Source organism: Oncorhynchus kisutch, linkage group LG9, assembly GCF_002021735.2.
Source record: "Oncorhynchus kisutch isolate 150728-3 linkage group LG9, Okis_V2, whole genome shotgun sequence".
Lineage (NCBI taxonomy): Eukaryota > Metazoa > Chordata > Actinopteri > Salmoniformes > Salmonidae > Oncorhynchus > Oncorhynchus kisutch.
Window position 1 is genome coordinate 23,752,163 of NC_034182.2, and position 24,369 is coordinate 23,776,531.

Below are 24,369 nucleotides of genomic sequence, written 5' to 3' on the forward strand. Positions count from 1 at the left end.
GGCGCAATTGGTTAGCGCGTTAGACTGTTAATCTAAAGGTTGGTGGTTCAAGCCCACCCAGGACGACAGTGTTTTGTGCTCCATGATGTGGATGTGACATCCTGGACCTCTAATGAGATTCCCAGTTATTTGGCATGCTGAGGTCAATGCCCAACACAAGCCTCTCAAGTGCAATCAAACAGTTAGCTTGTTTGACTGTCAATCTCAAGTCTGGTGCTTCGACACCACCCAGGGATGACATTTTCAGATTGTAGAGATGTGAACTGACCCTTCCTGACTTGTGAGTTTCCACGAGACTATGGCCTGCTGAGGAGTCAGTATAAACCACAAGTCTCTTTGGTGCATTGTTGGAGGTTAGACTTTAATAAAAAAATTGGTGATTTGAGCCACCCAGGATGCTGTCTTTCCGTTTCTAGCGATATGTGAAGACTTCCTGGCCTGAGCAGTAAGCTTGCTTTTGACCTGCCGTGTTTCCTGTTGTCACATGTGATTGGTGTGTTGTTGAACATGAAAGATGACATGTTACTATACCTACTGGTAAATGGCTGTCAATGGTCTCTGATCTTCTGTTACTCAATAGCTTGATCATTCTGTGTTCTCCAAGGAACATACAATTATTCTTATTAATCTGGCTTGTATGACAACGTAAATGATGTCAATCTGGCATGAAATACCTAGCATTTATAGTTATCTTGCGAGAAGGACAATGTTGGTTCAGTGTGTGTGTGTGTGTTTGTGTGTATATGTATGCCTATACGCCATGAAAGTGACTCGCTACTACAGCATTCTTCCGGAGTCAGTCCCCTAATTATATTGAACTGGCTTGGCGATTATATATTACATTTGTAAAAATGCAGTTGTTTAAAATATATATTTATCAGAATATATTTGTGATTGTGGCTGAATTTAATCCTGCCAGATGCCTTTTAATATAATTTTGGACTGACGAACATTGCGCTACATTTTTGCCATTTAAGGCCATTCAAAAAGCAACCAAACATTAGAAAACTACAGGGCTACTTCCTTGAAAATGTTGCTGCCCTTTCGATGCAAGGTAACACAACCATTGGACAAATGTGTTGTTGTTTCGTAAACTCCATGTTCAGTTGGAAGAGAGCACGGACAGCCAGCGATCAAGCGTCTGGGTCAAATACATCACAAGTCTCTGTGGCGCAATTGGTTAGCGCGTTAGACTGTTAATCTAAAGGTTGGTGGTTCGAGCCCACCCAGGGACGACAGTGTTTTGTGCTCCATGATGTGGATGTGACATCCTGGACCTCTAATGAGATTCCCAGTTAATTTGGCATGCTGAGGGTCAATGCCAACACAAGCCTCTCAAGTGCAATCAAACAGTTAGCTTGTTTGACTGTCAATCTCAAGTCTGGTGCTTCGACACCACCCAGGGATGACATTTTTCAGATTGTAGAGATGTGAACTGACCCTTCCTGACTTGTTGTGAGTTTCCACGAGACTATGGCCTGCTGAGGGTCAGTATAACCACAAGTCTCTTTGGTGCAATTTGTTGGCGCGTTAGACTCTTAATAAAAAAATTGGTGATTTGAGCCCACCCAGGGATGCTGTCTTTCCGTTTCTAGCGATATGGAAGACCTTCCTGGCCTTACAGTAAGCTTGCTTTTGACCTGCCGTGTTTCCTGTTGTCACATGTGATTGGTGTGTTGTTGAACATGAAAGATGACATGTTACTATACCTACTGGTAAAATGGCTGTCAATGGTCTCTGATCTTCTGTTACTCAATAGCTTGATCATTCTGTGTTCTCCAAGGAACATACAATTTATTCTTATTAATCTGGCTTGTATGACAACGTAAATGATGTCAATCTGGCATGAAAAACCTTAGCATTTATAGTTATCTTGCGAGAAGGACAATGTTGGTTCAGTGTGTGTGTGTGTGTTTGTGTGTATATGTATGCCTATACGCCATGAAAGTGACTCGCTACTACATCATTCTTCCGGAGTCAGTCCCCTAATTATATTGAACTGGCTTGGCGATTATATATTACATTTGTAAAAATGCAGTTGTTTAAAATATATATTTATCAGAATATATTTGTGATTGTGGCTGAATTTAATCCTGCCAGATGCATTTTAATATAATTTTGGACTGACGAACATTGCGCTACATTTTTGCCATTTTAAGGCCATTCAAAAAGCAAACAAACATTAGAAAACTACAGGGCTACTTCCTTGAAAATGTTGCTGCCCTTTCGATGCAAGGTAACACAACCATTGGACAAATGTGTTGTTGTTTCGTAAACTCCATGTTCAGTTGGAAGAGAGCACGGACAGCCAGCGATCAAGCGTCTGGGTCAAATACATCACAAGTCTCTGTGGCGCAATTGGTTAGCGCGTTAGACTGTTAATCTAAAGGTTGGTGGTTCAAGCCCACCCAGGGACGACAGTGTTTTGTGCTCCATGATGTGGATGTGACATCCTGGACCTCTAATGAGATTCCCAGTTAATTTGGCATGCTGAGGGTCAATGCCAACACAAGCCTCTCAAGTGCAATCAAACAGTTAGCTTGTTTGACTGTCAATCTCAAGTCTGGTGCTTCGACACCACCCAGGGATGACATTTTTCAGATTGTAGAGATGTGAACTGACCCTTCCTGACTTGTGAGTTTCCACGAGACTATGGCCTGCTGAGGGTCAGTATAACCACAAGTCTCTTTGGTGCAATTTGTTGGCGCGTTAGACTCTTAATAAAAAAATTGGTGATTTGAGCCCACCCAGGGATGCTGTCTTTCCGTTTCTAGCGATATGGAAGACCTTCCTGGCCTTACAGTAAGCTTGCTTTTGACCTGCCGTGTTTCCTGTTGTCACATGTGATTGGTGTGTTGTTGAACATGAAAGATGACATGTTACTATACCTACTGGTAAAATGGCTGTCAATGGTCTCTGATCTTCTGTTACTCAATAGCTTGATCATTCTGTGTTCTCCAAGGAACATACAATTTATTCTTATTAATCTGGCTTGTATGACAACGTAAATGATGTCAATCTGGCATGAAATACCTTAGCATTTATAGTTATCTTGCGAGAAGGACAATGTTGGTTCAGTGTGTGTGTGTGTGTTTGTGTGTATATGTATGCCTATACGCCATGAAAGTGACTCGCTACTACATCATTCTTCCGGAGTCAGTCCCCTAATTATATTGAACTGGCTTGGCGATTATATATTACATTTGTAAAAATGCAGTTGTTTAAAATATATATTTATCAGAATATATTTGTGATTGTGGCTGAATTTAATCCTGCCAGATGCCTTTTAATATAATTTTGGACTGACGAACATTGCGCTACATTTTTGCCATTTTAAGGCCATTCAAAAAGCAACCAAACATTAGAAAACTACAGGGCTACTTCCTTGAAAATGTTGCTGCCCTTTCGATGCAAGGTAACACAACCATTGGACAAATGTGTTGTTGTTTCGTAAACTCCATGTTCAGTTGGAAGAGAGCACGGACAGCCAGCGATCAAGCGTCTGGGTCAAATACATCACAAGTCTCTGTGGCGCAATTGGTTAGCGCGTTAGACTGTTAATCTAAAGGTTGGTGGTTCGAGCCCACCCAGGGACGACAGTGTTTTGTGCTCCATGATGTGGATGTGACATCCTGGACCTCTAATGAAATTCCCAGTTAATTTGGCATGCTGAGGGTCAATGCCAACACAAGCCTCTCAAGTGCAATCAAACAGTTAGCTTGTTTGACTGTCAATCTCAAGTCTGGTGCTTCGACACCACCCAGGGATGACATTTTTCAGATTGTAGAGATGTGAACTGACCCTTCCTGACTTGTTGTGAGTTTCCACGAGACTATGGCCTGCTGAGGGTCAGTATAACCACAAGTCTCTTTGGTGCAATTTGTTGGCGCGTTAGACTCTTAATAAAAAAATTGGTGATTTGAGCCCACCCAGGGATGCTGTCTTTCCGTTTCTAGCGATATGGAAGACCTTCCTGGCCTTACAGTAAGCTTGCTTTTGACCTGCCGTGTTTCCTGTTGTCACATGTGATTGGTGTGTTGTTGAACATGAAAGATGACATGTTACTATACCTACTGGTAAAATGGCTGTCAATGGTCTCTGATCTTCTGTTACTCAATAGCTTGATCATTCTGTGTTCTCCAAGGAACATACAATTTATTCTTATTAATCTGGCTTGTATGACAACGTAAATGATGTCAATCTGGCATGAAAAACCTTAGCATTTATAGTTATCTTGCGAGAAGGACAATGTTGGTTCAGTGTGTGTGTGTGTGTTTGTGTGTATATGTATGCCTATACGCCATGAAAGTGACTCGCTACTACATCATTCTTCCGGAGTCAGTCCCCTAATTATATTGAACTGGCTTGGCGATTATATATTACATTTGTAAAAATGCAGTTGTTTAAAATATATATTTATCAGAATATATTTGTGATTGTGGCTGAATTTAATCCTGCCAGATGCATTTTAATATAATTTTGGACTGACGAACATTGCGCTACATTTTTGCCATTTTAAGGCCATTCAAAAAGCAAACAAACATTAGAAAACTACAGGGCTACTTCCTTGAAAATGTTGCTGCCCTTTCGATGCAAGGTAACACAACCATTGGACAAATGTGTTGTTGTTTCGTAAACTCCATGTTCAGTTGGAAGAGAGCACGGACAGCCAGCGATCAAGCGTCTGGGTCAAATACATCACAAGTCTCTGTGGCGCAATTGGTTAGCGCGTTAGACTGTTAATCTAAAGGTTGGTGGTTCAAGCCCACCCAGGGACGACAGTGTTTTGTGCTCCATGATGTGGATGTGACATCCTGGACCTCTAATGAGATTCCCAGTTAATTTGGCATGCTGAGGGTCAATGCCAACACAAGCCTCTCAAGTGCAATCAAACAGTTAGCTTGTTTGACTGTCAATCTCAAGTCTGGTGCTTCGACACCACCCAGGGATGACATTTTTCAGATTGTAGAGATGTGAACTGACCCTTCCTGACTTGTGAGTTTCCACGAGACTATGGCCTGCTGAGGGTCAGTATAACCACAAGTCTCTTTGGTGCAATTTGTTGGCGCGTTAGACTCTTAATAAAAAAATTGGTGATTTGAGCCCACCCAGGGATGCTGTCTTTCCGTTTCTAGCGATATGGAAGACCTTCCTGGCCTTACAGTAAGCTTGCTTTTGACCTGCCGTGTTTCCTGTTGTCACATGTGATTGGTGTGTTGTTGAACATGAAAGATGACATGTTACTATACCTACTGGTAAAATGGCTGTCAATGGTCTCTGATCTTCTGTTACTCAATAGCTTGATCATTCTGTGTTCTCCAAGGAACATACAATTTATTCTTATTAATCTGGCTTGTATGACAACGTAAATGATGTCAATCTGGCATGAAATACCTTAGCATTTATAGTTATCTTGCGAGAAGGACAATGTTGGTTCAGTGTGTGTGTGTGTGTTTGTGTGTATATGTATGCCTATACGCCATGAAAGTGACTCGCTACTACATCATTCTTCCGGAGTCAGTCCCCTAATTATATTGAACTGGCTTGGCGATTATATATTACATTTGTAAAAATGCAGTTGTTTAAAATATATATTTATCAGAATATATTTGTGATTGTGGCTGAATTTAATCCTGCCAGATGCCTTTTAATATAATTTTGGACTGACGAACATTGCGCTACATTTTTGCCATTTTAAGGCCATTCAAAAAGCAACCAAACATTAGAAAACTACAGGGCTACTTCCTTGAAAATGTTGCTGCCCTTTCGATGCAAGGTAACACAACCATTGGACAAATGTGTTGTTGTTTCGTAAACTCCATGTTCAGTTGGAAGAGAGCACGGACAGCCAGCGATCAAGCGTCTGGGTCAAATACATCACAAGTCTCTGTGGCGCAATTGGTTAGCGCGTTAGACTGTTAATCTAAAGGTTGGTGGTTCGAGCCCACCCAGGGACGACAGTGTTTTGTGCTCCATGATGTGGATGTGACATCCTGGACCTCTAATGAGATTCCCAGTTAATTTGGCATGCTGAGGGTCAATGCCAACACAAGCCTCTCAAGTGCAATCAAACAGTTAGCTTGTTTGACTGTCAATCTCAAGTCTGGTGCTTCGACACCACCCAGGGATGACATTTTTCAGATTGTAGAGATGTGAACTGACCCTTCCTGACTTGTGAGTTTCCACGAGACTATGGCCTGCTGAGGGTCAGTATAACCACAAGTCTCTTTGGTGCAATTTGTTGGCGCGTTAGACTCTTAATAAAAAAATTGGTGATTTGAGCCCACCCAGGGATGCTGTCTTTCCGTTTCTAGCGATATGGAAGACCTTCCTGGCCTTACAGTAAGCTTGCTTTTGACCTGCCGTGTTTCCTGTTGTCACATGTGATTGGTGTGTTGTTGAACATGAAAGATGACATGTTACTATACCTACTGGTAAAATGGCTGTCAATGGTCTCTGATCTTCTGTTACTCAATAGCTTGATCATTCTGTGTTCTCCAAGGAACATACAATTTATTCTTATTAATCTGGCTTGTATGACAACGTAAATGATGTCAATCTGGCATGAAATACCTTAGCATTTATAGGTATCTTGCGAGAAGGACAATGTTGGTTCAGTGTGTGTGTGTGTGTTTGTGTGTATATGTATGCCTATACGCCATGAAAGTGACTCGCTACTACATCATTCTTCCGGAGTCAGTCCCCTAATTATATTGAACTGGCTTGGCGATTATATATTACATTTGTAAAAATGCAGTTGTTTAAAATATATATTTATCAGAATATATTTGTGATTGTGGCTGAATTTAATCCTGCCAGATGCCTTTTAATATAATTTTGGACTGACGAATATTGCGCTACATTTTTGCCATTTTAAGGCCATTCAAAAAGCAACCAAACATTAGAAAACTACAGGGCTACTTCCTTGAAAATGTTGCTGCCCTTTCGATGCAAGGTAACACAACCATTGGACAAATGTGTTGTTGTTTCGTAAACTCCATGTTCAGTTGGAAGAGAGCACGGACAGCCAGCGATCAAGCGTCTGGGTCAAATACATCACAAGTCTCTGTGGCGCAATTGGTTAGCGCGTTAGACTGTTAATCTAAAGGTTGGTGGTTCGAGCCCACCCAGGGACGACAGTGTTTTGTGCTCCATGATGTGGATGTGACATCCTGGACCTCTAATGAGATTCCCAGTTAATTTGGCATGCTGAGGGTCAATGCCAACACAAGCCTCTCAAGTGCAATCAAACAGTTAGCTTGTTTCACTGTCAATCTCAAGTCTGGTGCTTCGACACCACCCAGGGATGACATTTTTCAGATTGTAGAGATGTGAACTGACCCTTCCTGACTTGTTGTGAGTTTCCACGAGACTATGGCCTGCTGAGGGTCAGTATAACCACAAGTCTCTTTGGTGCAATTTGTTGGCGCGTTAGACTCTTAATAAAAAAATTGGTGATTTGAGCCCACCCAGGGATGCTGTCTTTCCGTTTCTAGCGATATGGAAGACCTTCCTGGCCTTACAGTAAGCTTGCTTTTGACCTGCCGTGTTTCCTGTTGTCACATGTGATTGGTGTGTTGTTGAACATGAAAGATGACATGTTACTATACCTACTGGTAAAATGGCTGTCAATGGTCTCTGATCTTCTGTTACTCAATAGCTTGATCATTCTGTGTTCTCCAAGGAACATACAATTTATTCTTATTAATCTGGCTTGTATGACAACGTAAATGATGTCAATCTGGCATGAAAAACCTTAGCATTTATAGTTATCTTGCGAGAAGGACAATGTTGGTTCAGTGTGTGTGTGTGTGTTTGTGTGTATATGTATGCCTATACGCCATGAAAGTGACTCGCTACTACATCATTCTTCCGGAGTCAGTCCCCTAATTATATTGAACTGGCTTGGCGATTATATATTACATTTGTAAAAATGCAGTTGTTTAAAATGTATATTTATCAGAATATATTTGTGATTGTGGCTGAATTTAATCCTGCCAGATGCATTTTAATATAATTTTGGACTGACGAACATTGCGCTACATTTTTGCCATTTTAAGGCCATTCAAAAAGCAAACAAACATTAGAAAACTACAGGGCTACTTCCTTGAAAATGTTGCTGCCCTTTCGATGCAAGGTAACACAACCATTGGACAAATGTGTTGTTGTTTCGTAAACTCCATGTTCAGTTGGAAGAGAGCACGGACAGCCAGCGATCAAGCGTCTGGGTCAAATACATCACAAGTCTCTGTGGCGCAATTGGTTAGCGCGTTAGACTGTTAATCTAAAGGTTGGTGGTTCAAGCCCACCCAGGGACGACAGTATTTTGTGCTCCATGATGTGGATGTGACATCCTGGACCTCTAATGAGATTCCCAGTTAATTTGGCATGCTGAGGGTCAATGCCAACACAAGCCTCTCAAGTGCAATCAAACAGTTAGCTTGTTTGACTGTCAATCTCAAGTCTGGTGCTTCGACACCACCCAGGGATGACATTTTTCAGATTGTAGAGATGTGAACTGACCCTTCCTGACTTGTTGTGAGTTTCCACGAGACTATGGCCTGCTGAGGGTCAGTATAACCACAACTCTCTTTGGTGCAATTTGTTGGCGCGTTAGACTCTTAATAAAAAAATTGGTGATTTGAGCCCACCCAGGGATGCTGTCTTTCCGTTTCTAGCGATATGGAAGACCTTCCTGGCCTTACAGTAAGCTTGCTTTTGACCTGCCGTGTTTCCTGTTGTCACATGTGATTGGTGTGTTGTTGAACATGAAAGATGACATGTTACTATACCTACTGGTAAAATGGCTGTCAATGGTCTCTGATCTTCTGTTACTCAATAGCTTGATCATTCTGTGTTCTCCAAGGAACATACAATTTATTCTTATTAATCTGGCTTGTATGACAACGTAAATGATGTCAATCTGGCATGAAAAACCTTAGCATTTATAGTTATCTTGCGAGAAGGACAATGTTGGTTCAGTGTGTGTGTGTGTGTTTGTGTGTATATGTATGCCTATACGCCATGAAAGTGACTCGCTACTACATCATTCTTCCGGAGTCAGTCCCCTAATTATATTGAACTGGCTTGGCGATTATATATTACATTTGTAAAAATGCAGTTGTTTAAAATATATATTTATCAGAATATATTTGTGATTGTGGCTGAATTTAATCCTGCCAGATGCCTTTTAATATAATTTTGGACTGACGAACATTGCGCTACATTTTTGCCATTTTAAGGCCATTCAAAAAGCAACCAAACATTAGAGAACTACAGGGCTACTTCCTTGAAAATGTTGCTGCCCTTTCGATGCAAGGTAACACAACCATTGGACAAATGTGTTGTTGTTTCGTAAACTCCATGTTCAGTTGGAAGAGAGCACGGACAGCCAGCGATCAAGCGTCTGGGTCAAATACATCACAAGTCTCTGTGGCGCAATTGGTTAGCGCGTTAGACTGTTAATCTAAAGGTTGGTGGTTCGAGCCCACCCAGGGACGACAGTGTTTTGTGCTCCATGATGTGGATGTGACATCCTGGACCTCTAATGAGATTCCCAGTTAATTTGGCATGCTGAGGGTCAATGCCAACACAAGCCTCTCAAGTGCAATCAAACAGTTAGCTTGTTTCACTGTCAATCTCAAGTCTGGTGCTTCGACACCACCCAGGGATGACATTTTTCAGATTGTAGAGATGTGAACTGACCCTTCCTGACTTGTTGTGAGTTTCCACGAGACTATGGCCTGCTGAGGGTCAGTATAACCACAAGTCTCTTTGGTGCAATTTGTTGGCGCGTTAGACTCTTAATAAAAAAATTGGTGATTTGAGCCCACCCAGGGATGCTGTCTTTCCGTTTCTAGCGATATGGAAGACCTTCCTGGCCTTACAGTAAGCTTGCTTTTGACCTGCCGTGTTTCCTGTTGTCACATGTGATTGGTGTGTTGTTGAACATGAAAGATGACATGTTACTATACCTACTGGTAAAATGGCTGTCAATGGTCTCTGATCTTCTGTTACTCAATAGCTTGATCATTCTGTGTTCTCCAAGGAACATACAATTTATTCTTATTAATCTGGCTTGTATGACAACGTAAATGATGTCAATCTGGCATGAAAAACCTTAGCATTTATAGTTATCTTGCGAGAAGGACAATGTTGGTTCAGTGTGTGTGTGTGTGTTTGTGTGTATATGTATGCCTATACGCCATGAAAGTGACTCGCTACTACATCATTCTTCCGGAGTCAGTCCCCTAATTATATTGAACTGGCTTGGCGATTATATATTACATTTGTAAAAATGCAGTTGTTTAAAATATATATTTATCAGAATATATTTGTGATTGTGGCTGAATTTAATCCTGCCAGATGCCTTTTAATATAATGCTGCACTGACGAACATTGCGCTACATTTTTGCCATTTTAAGGCCATTCAAAAAGTAAACAAACATTAGAAAACTAGAGGGCTACTTCCTTGAAAATGTTGCTGCCCTTTCGATGCAAGGTAACACAACCATTGGAACAATGTGTTGTTGTTTTGTAAACTCCATGTTCAGTTGGAAGAGAGCACGGACGGCCAGCGATCAAGCGTCAGGGTCTTATACATCACAAGTCTCTGTGGCGCAATTGGTTAGCGCGTTAGACTGTTAATCTAAAGGTTGGTGGTTCGAGCCCACCCAGGGACGACAGTGTTTTGTGCTCCATGATGTGGATGTGACATCCTGGACCTCTAATGAGATTCCCAGTTAATTTGGCATGCTGAGGGTCAATGCCAACACAAGCCTCTCAAGTGCAATCAAACAGTTAGCTTGTTTGACTATCAATCTCAAGTCTGGTGCTTCGACACCACCCAGGGATGACATTTTTCAGATTGTAGAGATGTGAACTGACCCTTCCTGACTTGTTGTGAGTTTCCACGAGACTATGGCCTGCTGAGGGTCAGTATAACCACAAGTCTCTTTGGTGCAATTTGTTGGCGCGTTAGACTCTTAATAAAAAAATTGGTGATTTGAGCCCACCCAGGGATGCTGTCTTTCCGTTTCTAGCGATATGGAAGACCTTCCTGGCCTTCCTGACTTGTTGTGAGTTTCCACGAGACTATGGCCTGCTGAGGGTCAGTATAACCACAAGTCTCTTTGGTGCAATTGGTTGGTGCGTTAGACTGTTAATTTAAAAGTTGGTGATTTGAGCCCACCCAGGGATGCTGTATTTCTGTTTCTAGTGATATGGAAGACCTTCCTGGCCTTACAGTAAGCTTGCTTTTGACCTGCTGTGTTTCCTGTTGTCACATGTGATTGGTGTGTTGTTGAACATGAAAGATGACAAGTTACGATACCTACTGGTAAAATGGCTGTCAATGGTCTCTGATCTTCTGTTACTGAATAGCTTGATCATTCTGTGTTCTCCAAGGAACATGTAATTTATTTTTATTAATCTGGCTGGTATGACAACGTAAATGATGTCAATCTGGCATGAAAAACCTTAGCATTTATATTTATCTCGCGAGAAGGACAATGTTGGTCCAGTGTGTGTGTGTGTATATGTACGCCTATACGCCATGAAAGTGACTAGCCACTTCATCATTCTTCTAGAGTCAGTCCCCTGATTGTTTGGAATGGGCTTGGCGATTATATATTACATTTGTGAAAATGCAGTTGTTTAAAATATATATTTATCAGAATATATTTGTGATTGTGGCTGAATTTACTCCTGCCAGATGCCTCTTAATATAATGTTGCGCTAACGAATATTGCGCTACATTTTTGCCCTTTTAAGGCCATTCAAAAAGCTAACAAACATTAGAAAACTACAGGTCTACTTCCTTGAAAATGTTGCTGCACTTTCGATGCACGTTAACACAACCATTGGAACAAAGTGTTGTTGTTTCGTAACGTTGCATGTTAGAGGAGAATTAAAGTAGCAGGTTAGGAGAATTAGGTTAGGGAAGTGTTAGGCTTAAGTTTAGCTAAAATGCTGCAGTTGTCCCCGACACAACTCGAACATGTAACTTTTAGCCTGTAGCTGTATTCCATCTAGCCACAACTGTAGATGCCATCAGTACCCAAATCTAACTGCCTGTAACTCAGGACCTGAAACAAGGATATGCATATCCTTGATATTATTTGAAAATAAACACTTTGAGTTTTGTGAAAATGTGAAATTAATGTAGGAGAATGTAACACATTAGACCTGGTAAAAGATACAAAGAAAAAAGCATGCATTTATTTTTTTCATCATCTTTGAAATGCAAGGGAAAGCCATAATGTACTATTCCAGGTTAGGCTCAATTTAGATATTGGCCACTAGATGGCAGCGGTTTATGTGCATAGTTTTAGACTGATTCAATTAACCATTGCAGTTCTGATCAAAATGTTATATCAAGACTGCCCAAATGTGTCTAATTGGTTTATTCATACATTTTCAAGTTCATAACTGTGCCCTCTTCAAACAATAGCATAGTATTCTGCCACTGTAATAGCTACTGTAAATTGGACAGTGCAGTTAGCTTAACAAGAATTTAAGTTTTCTGCCCATATCAGATATATCTATGTCATGGCAAATGATCTTGTTACTTGCAACCTCATGCTAATCACATTAGCCTACATTAGCTCAACCGTCCTGCGGGGGGGGGGGGGGGATACCGATCCTGTAAAGGTTAACAAGATTAAATAAGGAAAACTCCACTGAACTATTTAAAAGAATAGAGTGTATGAATTGGTTGCCATAACTGTCATGTTTAGAATGACCCCGAGTGTCTGGCTGAAGTGCTCTGCTGATATGCGCTGTGAATGGATTTTGTCTATATATATCCAATAAACTCAGTTTCATATTACATTTTCATTCTTGAATGTTTATGCTTTATAAAGTCTGTAAGTCCTAGAGACATTACAGTGTTTACATTTAAATAAGTCTTGCAGTTCCTTCTTGTATTTATGTAATATTTAATGAACCAGGAACTGCCCTGGACATTTTGGTTTACTTCTGAACAGTTGCAACGGATGTTACTTCAACAGTATTGCCAGTCCCTTTATGGTGATCGATGGGAAATAAAAACACAACACAAAACTTCATATAGTAATATAGTTTTCCTTTTTTATTTATTCCAAGGTGTGACTTTAACTTTGAAGGATTGTGTGGAAGCAAGCTCTTGTAGCGGGTGATAGAACAGAGGGAAAACAGGAGGAAGGAATAATAGAGAAGACAGAAGAGAAAGAATCCACGCAAAGGGGAGTTACCGGTTCTGTCGCTGTCCTAAATGACACCCTGTTCCCTCCGTAGTGCACTTGGCGACTTCGGATCAAGTCAAAACTAGTGCACGACATAGGGAATTGGGTGCCGATTTGAGGATTGCCCACTGTCATTAGAATACCCTTGCTCACTTCATGGCTGACATTCTCAGGTTCTGTTTTAAACATGTCATGTTCCAGGCCAATTACATTGCAAATGGTTGAGTGCCACCTCATCAACTGTACAGTCAGGCATCAGATTGCTATACCATATGATGCGGTTAGCTGATATGTTTAACAAGTATCCAGGCGTTGTGAGATCTGGCAGCCGTCTGCGGTGTGGTCAGCCTGGAACGCAGCCATCCTCTTATTGAACTGGACCACAACCTAAAAGCTTCCTTGCATAGATAGTTGGGCTACACAGAGTCCAAAATGGCACCCTATAACCTATGTAGTGCACTACTTTTGACTAGAGCCTATGGGGAATAGGGTGCCATTTTGGATGAAGCCTGGGCCTAGCTTTGTTTCACCATACCTGGGTTCCTGAGTCCATATTCCTTTATCTCCAGAACATTACCTGATTTCCTTCTCTCTCGCTCTTTTTCACTACTCAACACCTCTACCTGTCTCTCGCTCCTCTCAAAATGCACAGCAAGCAGACAACCTCAATATGGTTTCATTGGACATGATATGAAATAGTATATGTAAAATATGACATATTATATCATTCTATTGGTGTTGTCATATACCTGGTACAGATGATGGAGTGATGATAGAGGGATGAGACAGAGGAGAGTGGTGACCGACACACTTCTTTCTGGCCATAACAGTTATTATACTCCTTTATCTTTGATTCCTCCAATCAAAATTATCCTTCCTGTCAGCATCCTCACCCTATCCTCCAATCAAAAATAATTATTCCTGTCAGTGTCCTCACCCCTCTAAACAAGTTGATCAGAGATCAGGGGTTAACTACCTTTTACCCACAATTCACTGCTCTCTTCTGATGGCACCCTATACTCTCTGAAATACCAAATTACAACATTATGAAAGCATTGGGACAACTTTACACGTTTCTGTGGAAAGAGAGGGGTGTTTGCATGGGGACGGAGAGCTGCTATAAAGGATTTGTGTGTTGGGGGGGGAGATTCAACCATTCAACATGGACAGCATTTCTACTACAAACAGAGCATGCATCTGCATCAATACACAACCAACCAACCAACCAGTATTTCATTGTTTTCTTTTCAACCCTTCCAAATAATAGGAATTGTAATATTATTTGAGGAGGCGAGGTATAGGGCTGGGGAGTGTGGAAGGGGAAAAGAGGAGAGGGGAAGGGAAGGGAAGGGGTAACTAAACCTCTCTCTGTACAGGAGGGAGAGGATGGAGGGAAGAAAGAGCAGGAGGCGTTTTACAAGTCGCTCTCTCCATAGAGGAGAGGGGGGAAATGAAGGGAAGACGAGAGGAGGGGGAAAGGGGGTTTACAAGTCGCTCTCTCCATACAGGAGAGGGGGGAAATGAAGGGAAGACGAGAGGAGGAGGAAAGGGGGTTTACAAGTCGCTCTCTCCATACAGGAGAGGGGGTTTACAAGTCGCTCTCTCCATAGAGTGCGCTGGAGAAAGAGATGTAGTCGAGGGCTCCGGCTGGGCCGTCGGCTCCAATGTACCTGGTCACAGAGATACATTATATTACCAGAGAGGTCTAATGTACCTGGTCACAGAGATACATTATGTTATTAGAGCGGTCTAATGTACCTGGTCATAGAGATACATTATATTACTAGAGAGGTCTAATGTACCTGGTCATAGAGATACATTATATTACTAGAGGTCTAATGTACCTGGTCATAGAGATACATTATATTACTAGAGGTCTAATGTACCTGGTCATAGAGATACATTATATTACTAGAGAGGTCTAATGTACCTTGTCATAGAGATACATTATGTTATTAGAGCGGTCTAATGTACCTGGTCATAGAGATACATTATATTACTAGAGGTCTAATGTACCTGGTAATAGAGATACATTATATTACTAGAGTGGCCTGTGTCCTTGGTCTTAGAGATACATTATATTACTAAAGTGGCCTGTGTCATAGCCACACACTTGTATAGGTTACACAGTTGTACACGTGTGACACAGGACAAATATAAGCACCCCCTATTTGACCTTTGTAATTCTGTGTACCTGGTCATGCGGCTGATGCAGTACTCAGCCTGCTCTGCGGGCAGCTCTCTGCGCAGCTCATCAACCGTGATGTAGGCCTGGGAGAGAGGAGGTATATATTTATTTCATTTCTATGTATTTATTTAATTGTATTTACCAGGTTGTCCCACAGATGTGAAAATACCAATTTTTCAAGGGAGATCTGGCCATATTAAAATGTTCTAGCTCACCTTGTCGGAGGCCAGGATCTTAAAGGAAGCCATGACCTGGTCAGCGGTGTCTGTCTCGGCCGTCTCACGGGTCATGAAGTCGATGAAGGCCTGGAAGGTGACCACGCCTGTGTTGTTTGAATCCACCAAGGTCATGATGCGGGCAAACTCCACCTCACCCTATTGGACAACATGTTACAGTAGATTAGAACACCTCACCCTATTGGACAACATGTTACAGTAGATTAGAACACCTCACCCTATTGGACAACATGTTACAGTAGATTAGAACACCTCACCCTATTGGACAATATGTTACAATAGATTAGAACATCTCACCCTATTGGACAACACGTTAGAGTAGGTTATTTTCATATCATTGTTGAGGAGAACATGTTTTGAAACCTTCAGTATAAAAACGGATGCCATTCATACTATAACCGTATACAACCAGAAAGAGCGCAGTCATTTTCAATAAAGGGACTGAGGAGAAATGAAGGGGAGGTCACTTCCTGTTGGTAGCTAGGCTACTCACCAGATCGTAACCCATGGAGATGAGACAGGCACGGAAGTCGTCGGGGTCCATCATGCCGTTTCTCTTCTGCAAAAGAGAGAGGGAGAACACAAGCATCCGTTTTTATGATTGGACATGTGATCAATGAACGATGCAGTGACGCAATGACCAACGATTATGTGAAGGTGACACCCTAGAGACACTGTCCCTCCGTGTGGAGGATCAACTACGATGGCAAGAAATCACTGACGATTCCAAATTCACACTTACAGTCAGTGTATTCAACTATGGTAGGTAAAAAATCATCACATATCACTGTCATTGCAAGTAAAAACCTTCTTCAAAATAGTCGCTTTCTGTCAAATCTGAGCCAGGAAGTAAAAAGACAAGTGGAAGAAATGCAAGTACAATAATATATTATATATATATATATATATCTTTACCCTGTCGAAGTGATTGAAGGAGGCTCTGAACTCGTTGAGCTGCTCCTGGCTGATACCCTTGGCATCGCGGGTCAGAATCTGGTTCTCCACCTCGTTGATGGTGCGGGCGATGGTGGTCAGCAGCTGCTCCCAGCCCACACGGATATGCTGCAGAGGGAGAGAGGGAACGAGGGAGCAGAGAGTCACAAGCTTGACGTAATAATTGCGTGCTCGGAATTTGGGACCAAATACTAAACTTTTGACTACTTTAATGCACTATAAGTGACACCTTATGACACATTCAAAAGGGGAACTAGATACATAAAGTGCACTAACTTCTAAACGGTAAAACTGATATTTATGAAATCCCTAAATTAAAGGTGACATTCTGTACTGTCGCCTCATATAAAACATTTGATCTCAAATCCAATATGTTGGAGTATAGCCAAATTAAACGTTTTAGCTTCACTGTCCAAATAGGGGAGTATATGATATTTAACCTAGGTCTAGGATATAAGATACTTTACTTCCATGGTGTAGTTGTGTGTTTGTTGTGTAGTTGTGTGTTGTGCAGATGTGTTTTTTGTAGTTGTGTGTTGTCCAGTTGTGAGTTGTATTACCTCCATGGTGTAGTTGGTGTGTTTGTTGTCAAAGATGAGGGACTCCTGGCTGAGCTGGTGGTCTCCCTCCAGTTTGTCGATGTTACACTTGTAGTTGATAATGTTTTGTTCATACTGCTTGAGATTGTTCATCTGTTCCTCTAGAGAACCGGCGATGTCCACAGACACATGACCAATCTCCTGTAGAGGGGGAGAGAGGGGGTGGAGAAAAAGGAGGTAGTGAGAACTGAGAAGTGTGAATGGATGACAGTTCAGGCTTCCGTATTCATAAAGCGTCAAATCTAGGATCAGATATAGAATCTAGGATTAGGTCCATTAATTATAATCTAAAAGGCAAAAGTGATCCTAGATCAGCGCTCCTACTCTGACCCATAAGTGTAGGCACAGTAGATGTTGCGAACCTCTGCGTGTTTGGGGTTCGGAGACCCTGTCGCTGCTTAGCCTGGGTACCAGTCTGTTTGTGCTAACATTTCACTTCTCGCCATACCAAACATGGCATAATGACATGAGAGTACAATGAGTGGAATGAGGATTTCATAAAAGAGGATTTCAAACTCGTAGGACCGTGTAGCTCTAGCTCAGTGGTCACCAACCGGTCGAACGCAACGATAAAGTCTTGCATTCCTTATTTGTATCTGTTTCGTGCTGTTGTCAGTAGGTGCACTTCATTCAGCAGCCCTAGCACCGGGAAGACAAAGTGTTATGTATCGGAAGGTAGAACTCCGCCTACCCGGCAGGCCCAGAGATCAAATCAAGTGCACCTATAGGCCTACCTCTGGCCAGTCAGAAAGCTCAGATCACCATGTCTGCACAGTTTCCTCGAGCCATGGACTGTAAAAAGAAGTCTCGAATGCACAATACAGTTGACACCGTGAGATTTAAAAACGTTTAAAACCATGACTAGAGCGACTCAATGAATACAGCAAAGAGATGCTGCTTTTATGAATAACTTCATGTCTAAGTTGTTATTCGGCACTGTCGACAGTTTGTTCAACACTTCCAGAAGCCATACAATGCACATTCTCCCTACTTCCACTCACGCTACAACTAGTACTGCAGCTGCAACAAATGAGTACAGCAAAGTGTTCCGCTAAGCTTGCGTTGTTGTCATTAGCGGCTTTTGTCTTTTCTAATATCGAGGAATATTTCACTTTCTCTGGTCAATAGGAGTAACAACATGAATTGGCGCACGAGGCAGAAATAATGCAGTGCGACTTGAGTTTCACCATCAGCTGGAAGACTGTGTCCCCTCTTCTCAGCGGAGGGAGAGCTGAGGGACGGATGAGTCCAGTACAAAATATATATATATATATATATATATATATATATTATTATCCTCAATTAGCTGTGCCTCAACAGTAAAACAACAAGTTATATTTCAAAATGGTCTGAGAAGAACAACATTGGCAGGGTAATTCCAGCATAGCCAATCTGCAGTGATAACGTATTGGGTCTATAGCCTACTGCACAAACCTCATTGCTACAGAACTGTTTTTAATTGGTTAATGTTGCATATGCTTACATTTTTTAATTCATGCTTTTGTTGTTGTTGTTTTGTTTTTTAATCCGAGCGGTAGATTTCCGCTTCCATTTCGACTCAGAAAGGGAACTCGACTCAGAAAAAGGTTGGTGACCACTGCTCTAGCTGAAGTAACTGTACCTCCATCTTGGTCTGGATCCAGGGTCCGATGATGTTGGCCTGGGCAGCGAACTGGCGCCTCAGCCTCTCGTTAGCCTGCTGCCTGGCCACCTCCTCCTGCAGCATCTGGTCCCTGAGAGGAACAAGGTGCTTCACCTACGGAGGGAGACAGGGACATTGGTCGTCAACACACTTGGTAGAGATGGCGTTGCGTTACTCTGTGACTCGAGAGCAGAGCCCTATACTACGTACCGGATTTGAGGAGTTCGTGAGGTAACTTTGGTCAACCTTGAGTTCAAACTCAGATAACCGGTACCACGAAAGTGGCTCACCTTCTATGGCGACGAATCCTTCGGAACTAATCTGCTCCGGGGCACACTAACTCAGAGCTATGTCGGAGCCGTGAGTTGAGGACCAATTAAAGCAAATCCCCCCCTCTCGCAAAGATTGCGTCATAATCCCCTTCGTTTGAGGAAGGCGACTGATGAAATATTTGATTCATGAAATGTTATTTTGTGTGTTCAAAAACTGTCATGTCAAAATACCGATCAGGTTACACATTTCGTAATGGTAGAATGCATTTGAAACCTCACGCAGCGTAAAACTTTTGTATGACTTATTTTATCAACAGCAGAGGGATAAAACGGGGCTTGTTCATTGATAAACACACCAAACCGATCAAAGACGACATTAACAATAGGTAGTCAACTAAAAAAGCCCATTTCACACCACAGCCTGCTGAATTTGCAAGATAACTTTTCTTTCATTTAGATTTCGGCCCAAATGAAAAACGGGTCACCGACTTGCCCGTAGATGGATTATTTCAGCATCGTCTCAGTGAAGTCAGTTACAACTTGGGTTGGAGCGAAAACCTTTACATGAGGGTACAAGGAGCTCTCCGGGAACAGGGTCGGAAAGCCCTGCTCTAAGGTGTAACCCTAAAACATGAAGCAACTTACAGCCGCAGAGTGTGAGAAAAAATACACACTACAGACACAATGACTGTCACAGGACAAGTGTCTCTTGACTACAATCTAGAGTGTAGAAACCTAGCCAGGGAAGGAAGTACAATTAAAAATAGAAAACCATTTCAGCTTCTCTGTTGGCTTCCCAGAGTGTGTTGTACTCACCGCCTCCCACTTGTTAGTGATATCCTGGGGGGAGAGGTTGGTGTAGGGGTTGACTCCTGACAGCTTGATGCCGTAAGTCTGAGCGATCTTCACAATCTCGCTCTGGATGCCCATGGTGGCCATGCGTTCCTTATCAGCCTCTGGTAGGGTGGCCTTGAACTGGTCATGGGCTGTAATCAGAGACTGGAGAGGAGAGGAGGAGTGAGAATGGAGGGATACAGTGGGAAGGAGCGAGATGATCAAAAGGTGTGGTGTGTGTCACATAACGAGAAGAGGGGGGGGGGGAATAAGGAGTGAGAATGGAGTGATATGGGAAATAACGAGAGAGAGCGAGGGAATGCAGAGAGAAACGAGAGTCCATCCGACCGTTAATGTTACGTATTGTACACACACACACACGCGCGCTCACACACACACACACACACGCTCACACACACACACACACGCTCACACACACACACACACACACGTACATGGATCTCCTCGGTGCTGTGGACGATAAACATGTCCTGCAGATCCTCCATGGCTCCGTCCATCCAGTTGTTGAAGGGCGCCGCCCTCTTGGCGAACTCCAGGTACAGCTGGTCAATGGTCTCCCACAGTTTCTCCACGCGCTAGGAAAGACCAGGACAAGATGTAACATCCATATACAGTGTGAAGCCATCCCTGCTAAGTAGTCACAGTAGCACATGTAATGGCTTGATGTGACCACCACTAGGTGTTATTGGAAGGGACAGGAGTTTTTCCTGAGACAGGTGACCTGGAACATCTCCTGGCTCGTGGTGGCTCAGTTGGTAAGAGGCCGTGTGCTCAGTTCCTGCAGGGATCACATTCTCCAACCAAAAGCGTCCGCTTAAGCGGCGTATACAATATGATTATATTACGGTGTCTGTTGTACGTGTGTGGTTCAGTACCTCCAGGGAGTCCCTCCTCTTCTGTGTCAGCGTACCCAGGTTGTCCCACTGGTCACAGATGCCCTGGCAGCGGGCGTTCACAGAGGACGCGTCATGGTAGTCCAGCTCACTGAGAGAGAAACGGGCAAACACACTGATCAGTATCAGTCTCCAAGTACACACTGTACGTCAATCCCTTTTTTTCTACAACTTCACTACGTTTATCCTTTCTACCGCCACTCCCTCCTCCCACCGGTCCTCCACACCTCCCTCTCACCATCCCTCCCTCCGTCCCTGCTTACTTGAGCTCCTGGGCGATAGCGGCGATCTGCTCCACTCGGTCCTGGTGAGCGGCCAGGTCAGACTCAAAGGCCTCGTGTTTCCTCATCAGAGCCCTGATCTCCATCAGAGAGGCCGACTCATAGTCCTTCATGGACAGCAGCTCTTCTTTACCTGGGGGAGAGACACAGTTAAGTCGTTATCGCTCTCTACCTCTCGCTCTCTACCTCCCTAACCCCTTTACCTCTCGAAACCCCTTTACCTCTCCATTCTATCTCTCTATCCCCTTTACCTTTCCTCTCGGTTCTATCCCGCTATCCCCTATACCTCTCCGTTCTCTCTATCCCCTTTACCTCTCCCCTCCGTTCTCTCTCCAACTCCTTTACCTCTCCTCTCCGTTCTACCTCTCCATCCCCATCCACCTGTGAGCGCTGTGGCGCATGACGTCTGAGGGTTGAAAGTTGATGTACTGTAGGGGCTTGACTCAAAGTGGATTTTACAATTCAAAATTGATATCCCCTTTAGCGCGCCTCTCTCTCTACCCCCCACCTGCCCTTCCTCCCCTCTGGCTCTACACACCCCTCTCACCTCCCCTCCCTCTCTCACTCGCTCTGTTATTACCTGAGGTCCAGGACTGGTGCAGGGAACACTTCTGCTTGAACTTCTCAGCCAGGTGGTCCAGTCTCTCCAGACGTCTGATCTCAGTAAGAAGCCACTCCTCGTATCCCTTCTCCACCTGCTCCAGACCCTTCCATGCATTGGCTATGTCCTGGGGGAGGAGAGAGACGAAGATGGGGTATAACATGGGTAGTATTATAGATGGATGTCAGTTAGTTGGTTGACTATACTGGGTCTTGTAATGTTGGTGGAACAGTCAGATATCCAGGGGATTATTCTCAAAACTCTTTTGAACCACACCACAGTAAATTAGCTGTGGTTTTAATGAAGGACCCGGGGTATGAAGTCGAGAGGGCTGCCAGGACAGTGTCACTCCCTGAGACGGGGTGTGTGTGACGTCACCTACCGAGACCATCTTTCCCTCAGAGGGCATGAAGGCGGGCCGGTTGCTCAGCCTCAGCTTGGTTTGCAGGGTGTTGAAGTTGATCTCCAGCTGACACTTCTCCTGGACGCGGGGAGGCTTGTGGATGCGGCGGTAGTCCCTGAAGTCCTCCAGCTTCTGCTGCATGGCCTTCATCTGCTGCTCCGCCATGCGGTTCTCCAGCCACGGGATGGTCTTGCGGATCCACTCTAGCAACTAGGGAGAGGTAAGAGGTCAGGGGTTAGAGGTCAGGGGGAGAAGAGTTGGCTGGGTGGTTACTTCAATTAAAAAACACACAGGTCCCATTCAGGGCCAGTTTCCCAAACACAAAAAGCATGCTCAATGGAGAATCTCCATTGAAATAGCTTTTTGGTCCAGGACAAGGTTTAATCTGTGTCCAGGAAACTGTCCCATACAGTATATAACCTCTCATAATACATCATTGCATTAGCGCAATGACTAGAAGTCTGCAGGAACAGTCTACAGGAACAGTCTACAGGAACAGTTAGCAGGAACAGTTAGCAGGAACAGTCTACAGGAACAGTTAGCAGGCTAGTATGATATCCCTTTCACACTCACCTCACTGGCCAGTTTCTCATACTCCTCCATGAGTTTCTCATTCTCCTGGTTCACAGCCAGCACTTTACAGATCCTGTTAGCTGCTGTCTCAGCCTGGGTGAGTAAGAGAGAGGGGGAGGGAGAGAGAGAAAGAGAGGGGAGAGCGAGAGAAAGAGAGGAGGGAGGGGAGAGAGAAAACAAAAGTGAGAGAGAGAGAGATATTAACAACAAACGTTAAGACCGAGACAGTGGACCTTAGGAAGATGGCCGATTTGTATTGTTTTCCATTGCATTGTATTCAATGTTTTTGCGGCAGTGTGGAGCCGAGGCAGTGAGTTACCTGCTCAGCGCCAGCGAAGGCGTGGTAGAAGCAGGACACGTAGGTCATGATGGCCTTCTCATCAGGCTTGGGGGTGTTCACAATGTCTGAGGGAGAGACCAGGGAGGAGAGCTCAGGGACAATACAACCCCAGTGAAATCACTGGAGAGAGTCGTCAGAGACGAACGGTAGGGTTGTAAAATTGCCTGGTTTTACAGAAATCCTGATTGAAAAAGATATATTGACTCACCTTCAGCGTCGAGCATCTTGGGGATGTCCAGGTACTTCTCAGCCACCTCGAAGGCAGTGTTGAGGTTACCGATGGGGTCATCCTGTTAGGGACATACAGACAGAGAAAGAGATTTACATGAACACATAGAGAGAAGACACAGGCCAAGGGTTGTGGGTTCAATTCCCACCAATACAAAACATGTATGCACGCATGACTAAGTTGCTTTGGATAAAAACATCCGCTAAATGGCATATATTATTATTTAAAAAAAATATATATATATATATATATATATATATATATATATATCTTATACAATAGAGTTCTTGAGAGAAAAAATAGGGAACAGAGGTATAGAGAAATAAAAGAAAATAGTATGGGGCTCGACAGGTGTTGACCCTTGTGGACTCTAAGAGGGGATGGGGAATGAGAGGAGAGCGAAGGGAGGAGGGGGGGGGGGCACCTTTCTCAGTTTGGAGTAGTCAATGAGGTCAGGTCTGTGTCTGTGGATGAGGGCACACAGTGCCAGGCCATCCTTCCAACTGAATTGGTCACCCACAGGAGAGGAGAGGAAAGGAAAGGAGAGGATGATACAAAGAGAAGATAGGAGAGGAGAGGAAAGGAAAGGAGAGGATGATACAAAGAGAAGATAGGAGAGGAGAGGAGAGGAGAGGAGAGGAGAGGAGAGGAGAGGAGAGGAGAGGAGAGGAGAGGAGAGGAGAGGAGAGGAGAGGAGAGGAGAGGAGAGGAGAGGAGAGGAGAGGAGAGGAGAGGAGAGGAGAGGAGAGGAGAGGAGAGGAGAGGAGAGGAGAGGAGAGGAGAGGAAAGGAAGGAAAGGAGAGGAGAGGAAAGGAAAGGAGAGGAGAGGAAAGGAGAGGAAAGGAAAGGAGAGGATGATACAAAGAGAAGATAGGAGAGGAAAGGAAAGGAAAGGATGATACAAAGAGAAGATAGGAGAGGAGAGGAGAGGAAAGGAGAGGAAAGGAAAGGAGAGGATGATACAAAGAGAAGATAGGAGAGGAGAGGAGAGGAGAGGAGAGGAGAGGAGAGGAGAGGAGAGGAGAGGAGAGGAGAGGAGAGGAGAGGAGAGGAGAGGAAAGGAAAGGAAAGGAAAGGAAA

The 24,369-nt window shown here is 43.5% G+C and overlaps 1 protein-coding gene and 9 non-coding genes across 10 annotated transcripts in view; 9 read left to right on the forward strand and 1 right to left on the reverse strand.

The window, feature by feature from the left end:
* The first annotated feature begins 1,161 nt into the window (after positions 1-1,161).
* trnan-guu (transfer RNA asparagine (anticodon GUU)) lies at positions 1,162-1,235 on the forward strand. Its single transcript has one exon. It is a non-coding gene; the product is annotated as a tRNA-Asn (tRNA).
* A 1,108-nt stretch (positions 1,236-2,343) lies between these two features.
* Positions 2,344-2,417, forward strand: trnan-guu (transfer RNA asparagine (anticodon GUU)). The gene has a single exon. It is a non-coding gene; the product is annotated as a tRNA-Asn (tRNA).
* A 1,105-nt stretch (positions 2,418-3,522) lies between these two features.
* On the forward strand, positions 3,523-3,596 carry trnan-guu (transfer RNA asparagine (anticodon GUU)). Its single transcript has one exon. It is a non-coding gene; the product is annotated as a tRNA-Asn (tRNA).
* Positions 3,597-4,704: 1,108 nt separating this feature from the next.
* trnan-guu (transfer RNA asparagine (anticodon GUU)) lies at positions 4,705-4,778 on the forward strand. Its single transcript has one exon. It is a non-coding gene; the product is annotated as a tRNA-Asn (tRNA).
* A 1,105-nt stretch (positions 4,779-5,883) lies between these two features.
* trnan-guu (transfer RNA asparagine (anticodon GUU)) lies at positions 5,884-5,957 on the forward strand. The gene has a single exon. It is a non-coding gene; the product is annotated as a tRNA-Asn (tRNA).
* Positions 5,958-7,062: 1,105 nt separating this feature from the next.
* Positions 7,063-7,136, forward strand: trnan-guu (transfer RNA asparagine (anticodon GUU)). Its single transcript has one exon. It is a non-coding gene; the product is annotated as a tRNA-Asn (tRNA).
* Positions 7,137-8,244: 1,108 nt separating this feature from the next.
* On the forward strand, positions 8,245-8,318 carry trnan-guu (transfer RNA asparagine (anticodon GUU)). The gene has a single exon. It is a non-coding gene; the product is annotated as a tRNA-Asn (tRNA).
* A 1,108-nt stretch (positions 8,319-9,426) lies between these two features.
* trnan-guu (transfer RNA asparagine (anticodon GUU)) lies at positions 9,427-9,500 on the forward strand. The gene has a single exon. It is a non-coding gene; the product is annotated as a tRNA-Asn (tRNA).
* A 1,108-nt stretch (positions 9,501-10,608) lies between these two features.
* Positions 10,609-10,682, forward strand: trnan-guu (transfer RNA asparagine (anticodon GUU)). The gene has a single exon. It is a non-coding gene; the product is annotated as a tRNA-Asn (tRNA).
* A 2,385-nt stretch (positions 10,683-13,067) lies between these two features.
* Positions 13,068-24,369, reverse strand: part of LOC109896930 (alpha-actinin-3-like) — a 33,905-nt gene continuing 22,603 nt past the window's right edge. Inside the window, exons 6-22 of the mRNA XM_031832196.1 lie at positions 23,714-23,792; positions 23,269-23,350; positions 23,040-23,125; positions 22,721-22,813; positions 22,127-22,357; positions 21,724-21,871; positions 21,126-21,276; positions 20,845-20,953; positions 20,404-20,544; positions 19,931-20,113; positions 18,822-18,956; positions 17,162-17,341; positions 16,563-16,709; positions 16,141-16,206; positions 15,627-15,785; positions 15,418-15,494; positions 13,068-14,893 (exon numbers count right to left, since the gene is read on the reverse strand). Of these exons, the coding sequence (XP_031688056.1) occupies positions 14,812-14,893; positions 15,418-15,494; positions 15,627-15,785; positions 16,141-16,206; positions 16,563-16,709; positions 17,162-17,341; positions 18,822-18,956; positions 19,931-20,113; positions 20,404-20,544; positions 20,845-20,953; positions 21,126-21,276; positions 21,724-21,871; positions 22,127-22,357; positions 22,721-22,813; positions 23,040-23,125; positions 23,269-23,350; positions 23,714-23,792 (2,149 nt within the window). The 3' untranslated portion in view covers positions 13,068-14,811. The remainder of the gene's footprint in view (positions 14,894-15,417; positions 15,495-15,626; positions 15,786-16,140; positions 16,207-16,562; positions 16,710-17,161; positions 17,342-18,821; positions 18,957-19,930; positions 20,114-20,403; positions 20,545-20,844; positions 20,954-21,125; positions 21,277-21,723; positions 21,872-22,126; positions 22,358-22,720; positions 22,814-23,039; positions 23,126-23,268; positions 23,351-23,713; positions 23,793-24,369) is intronic.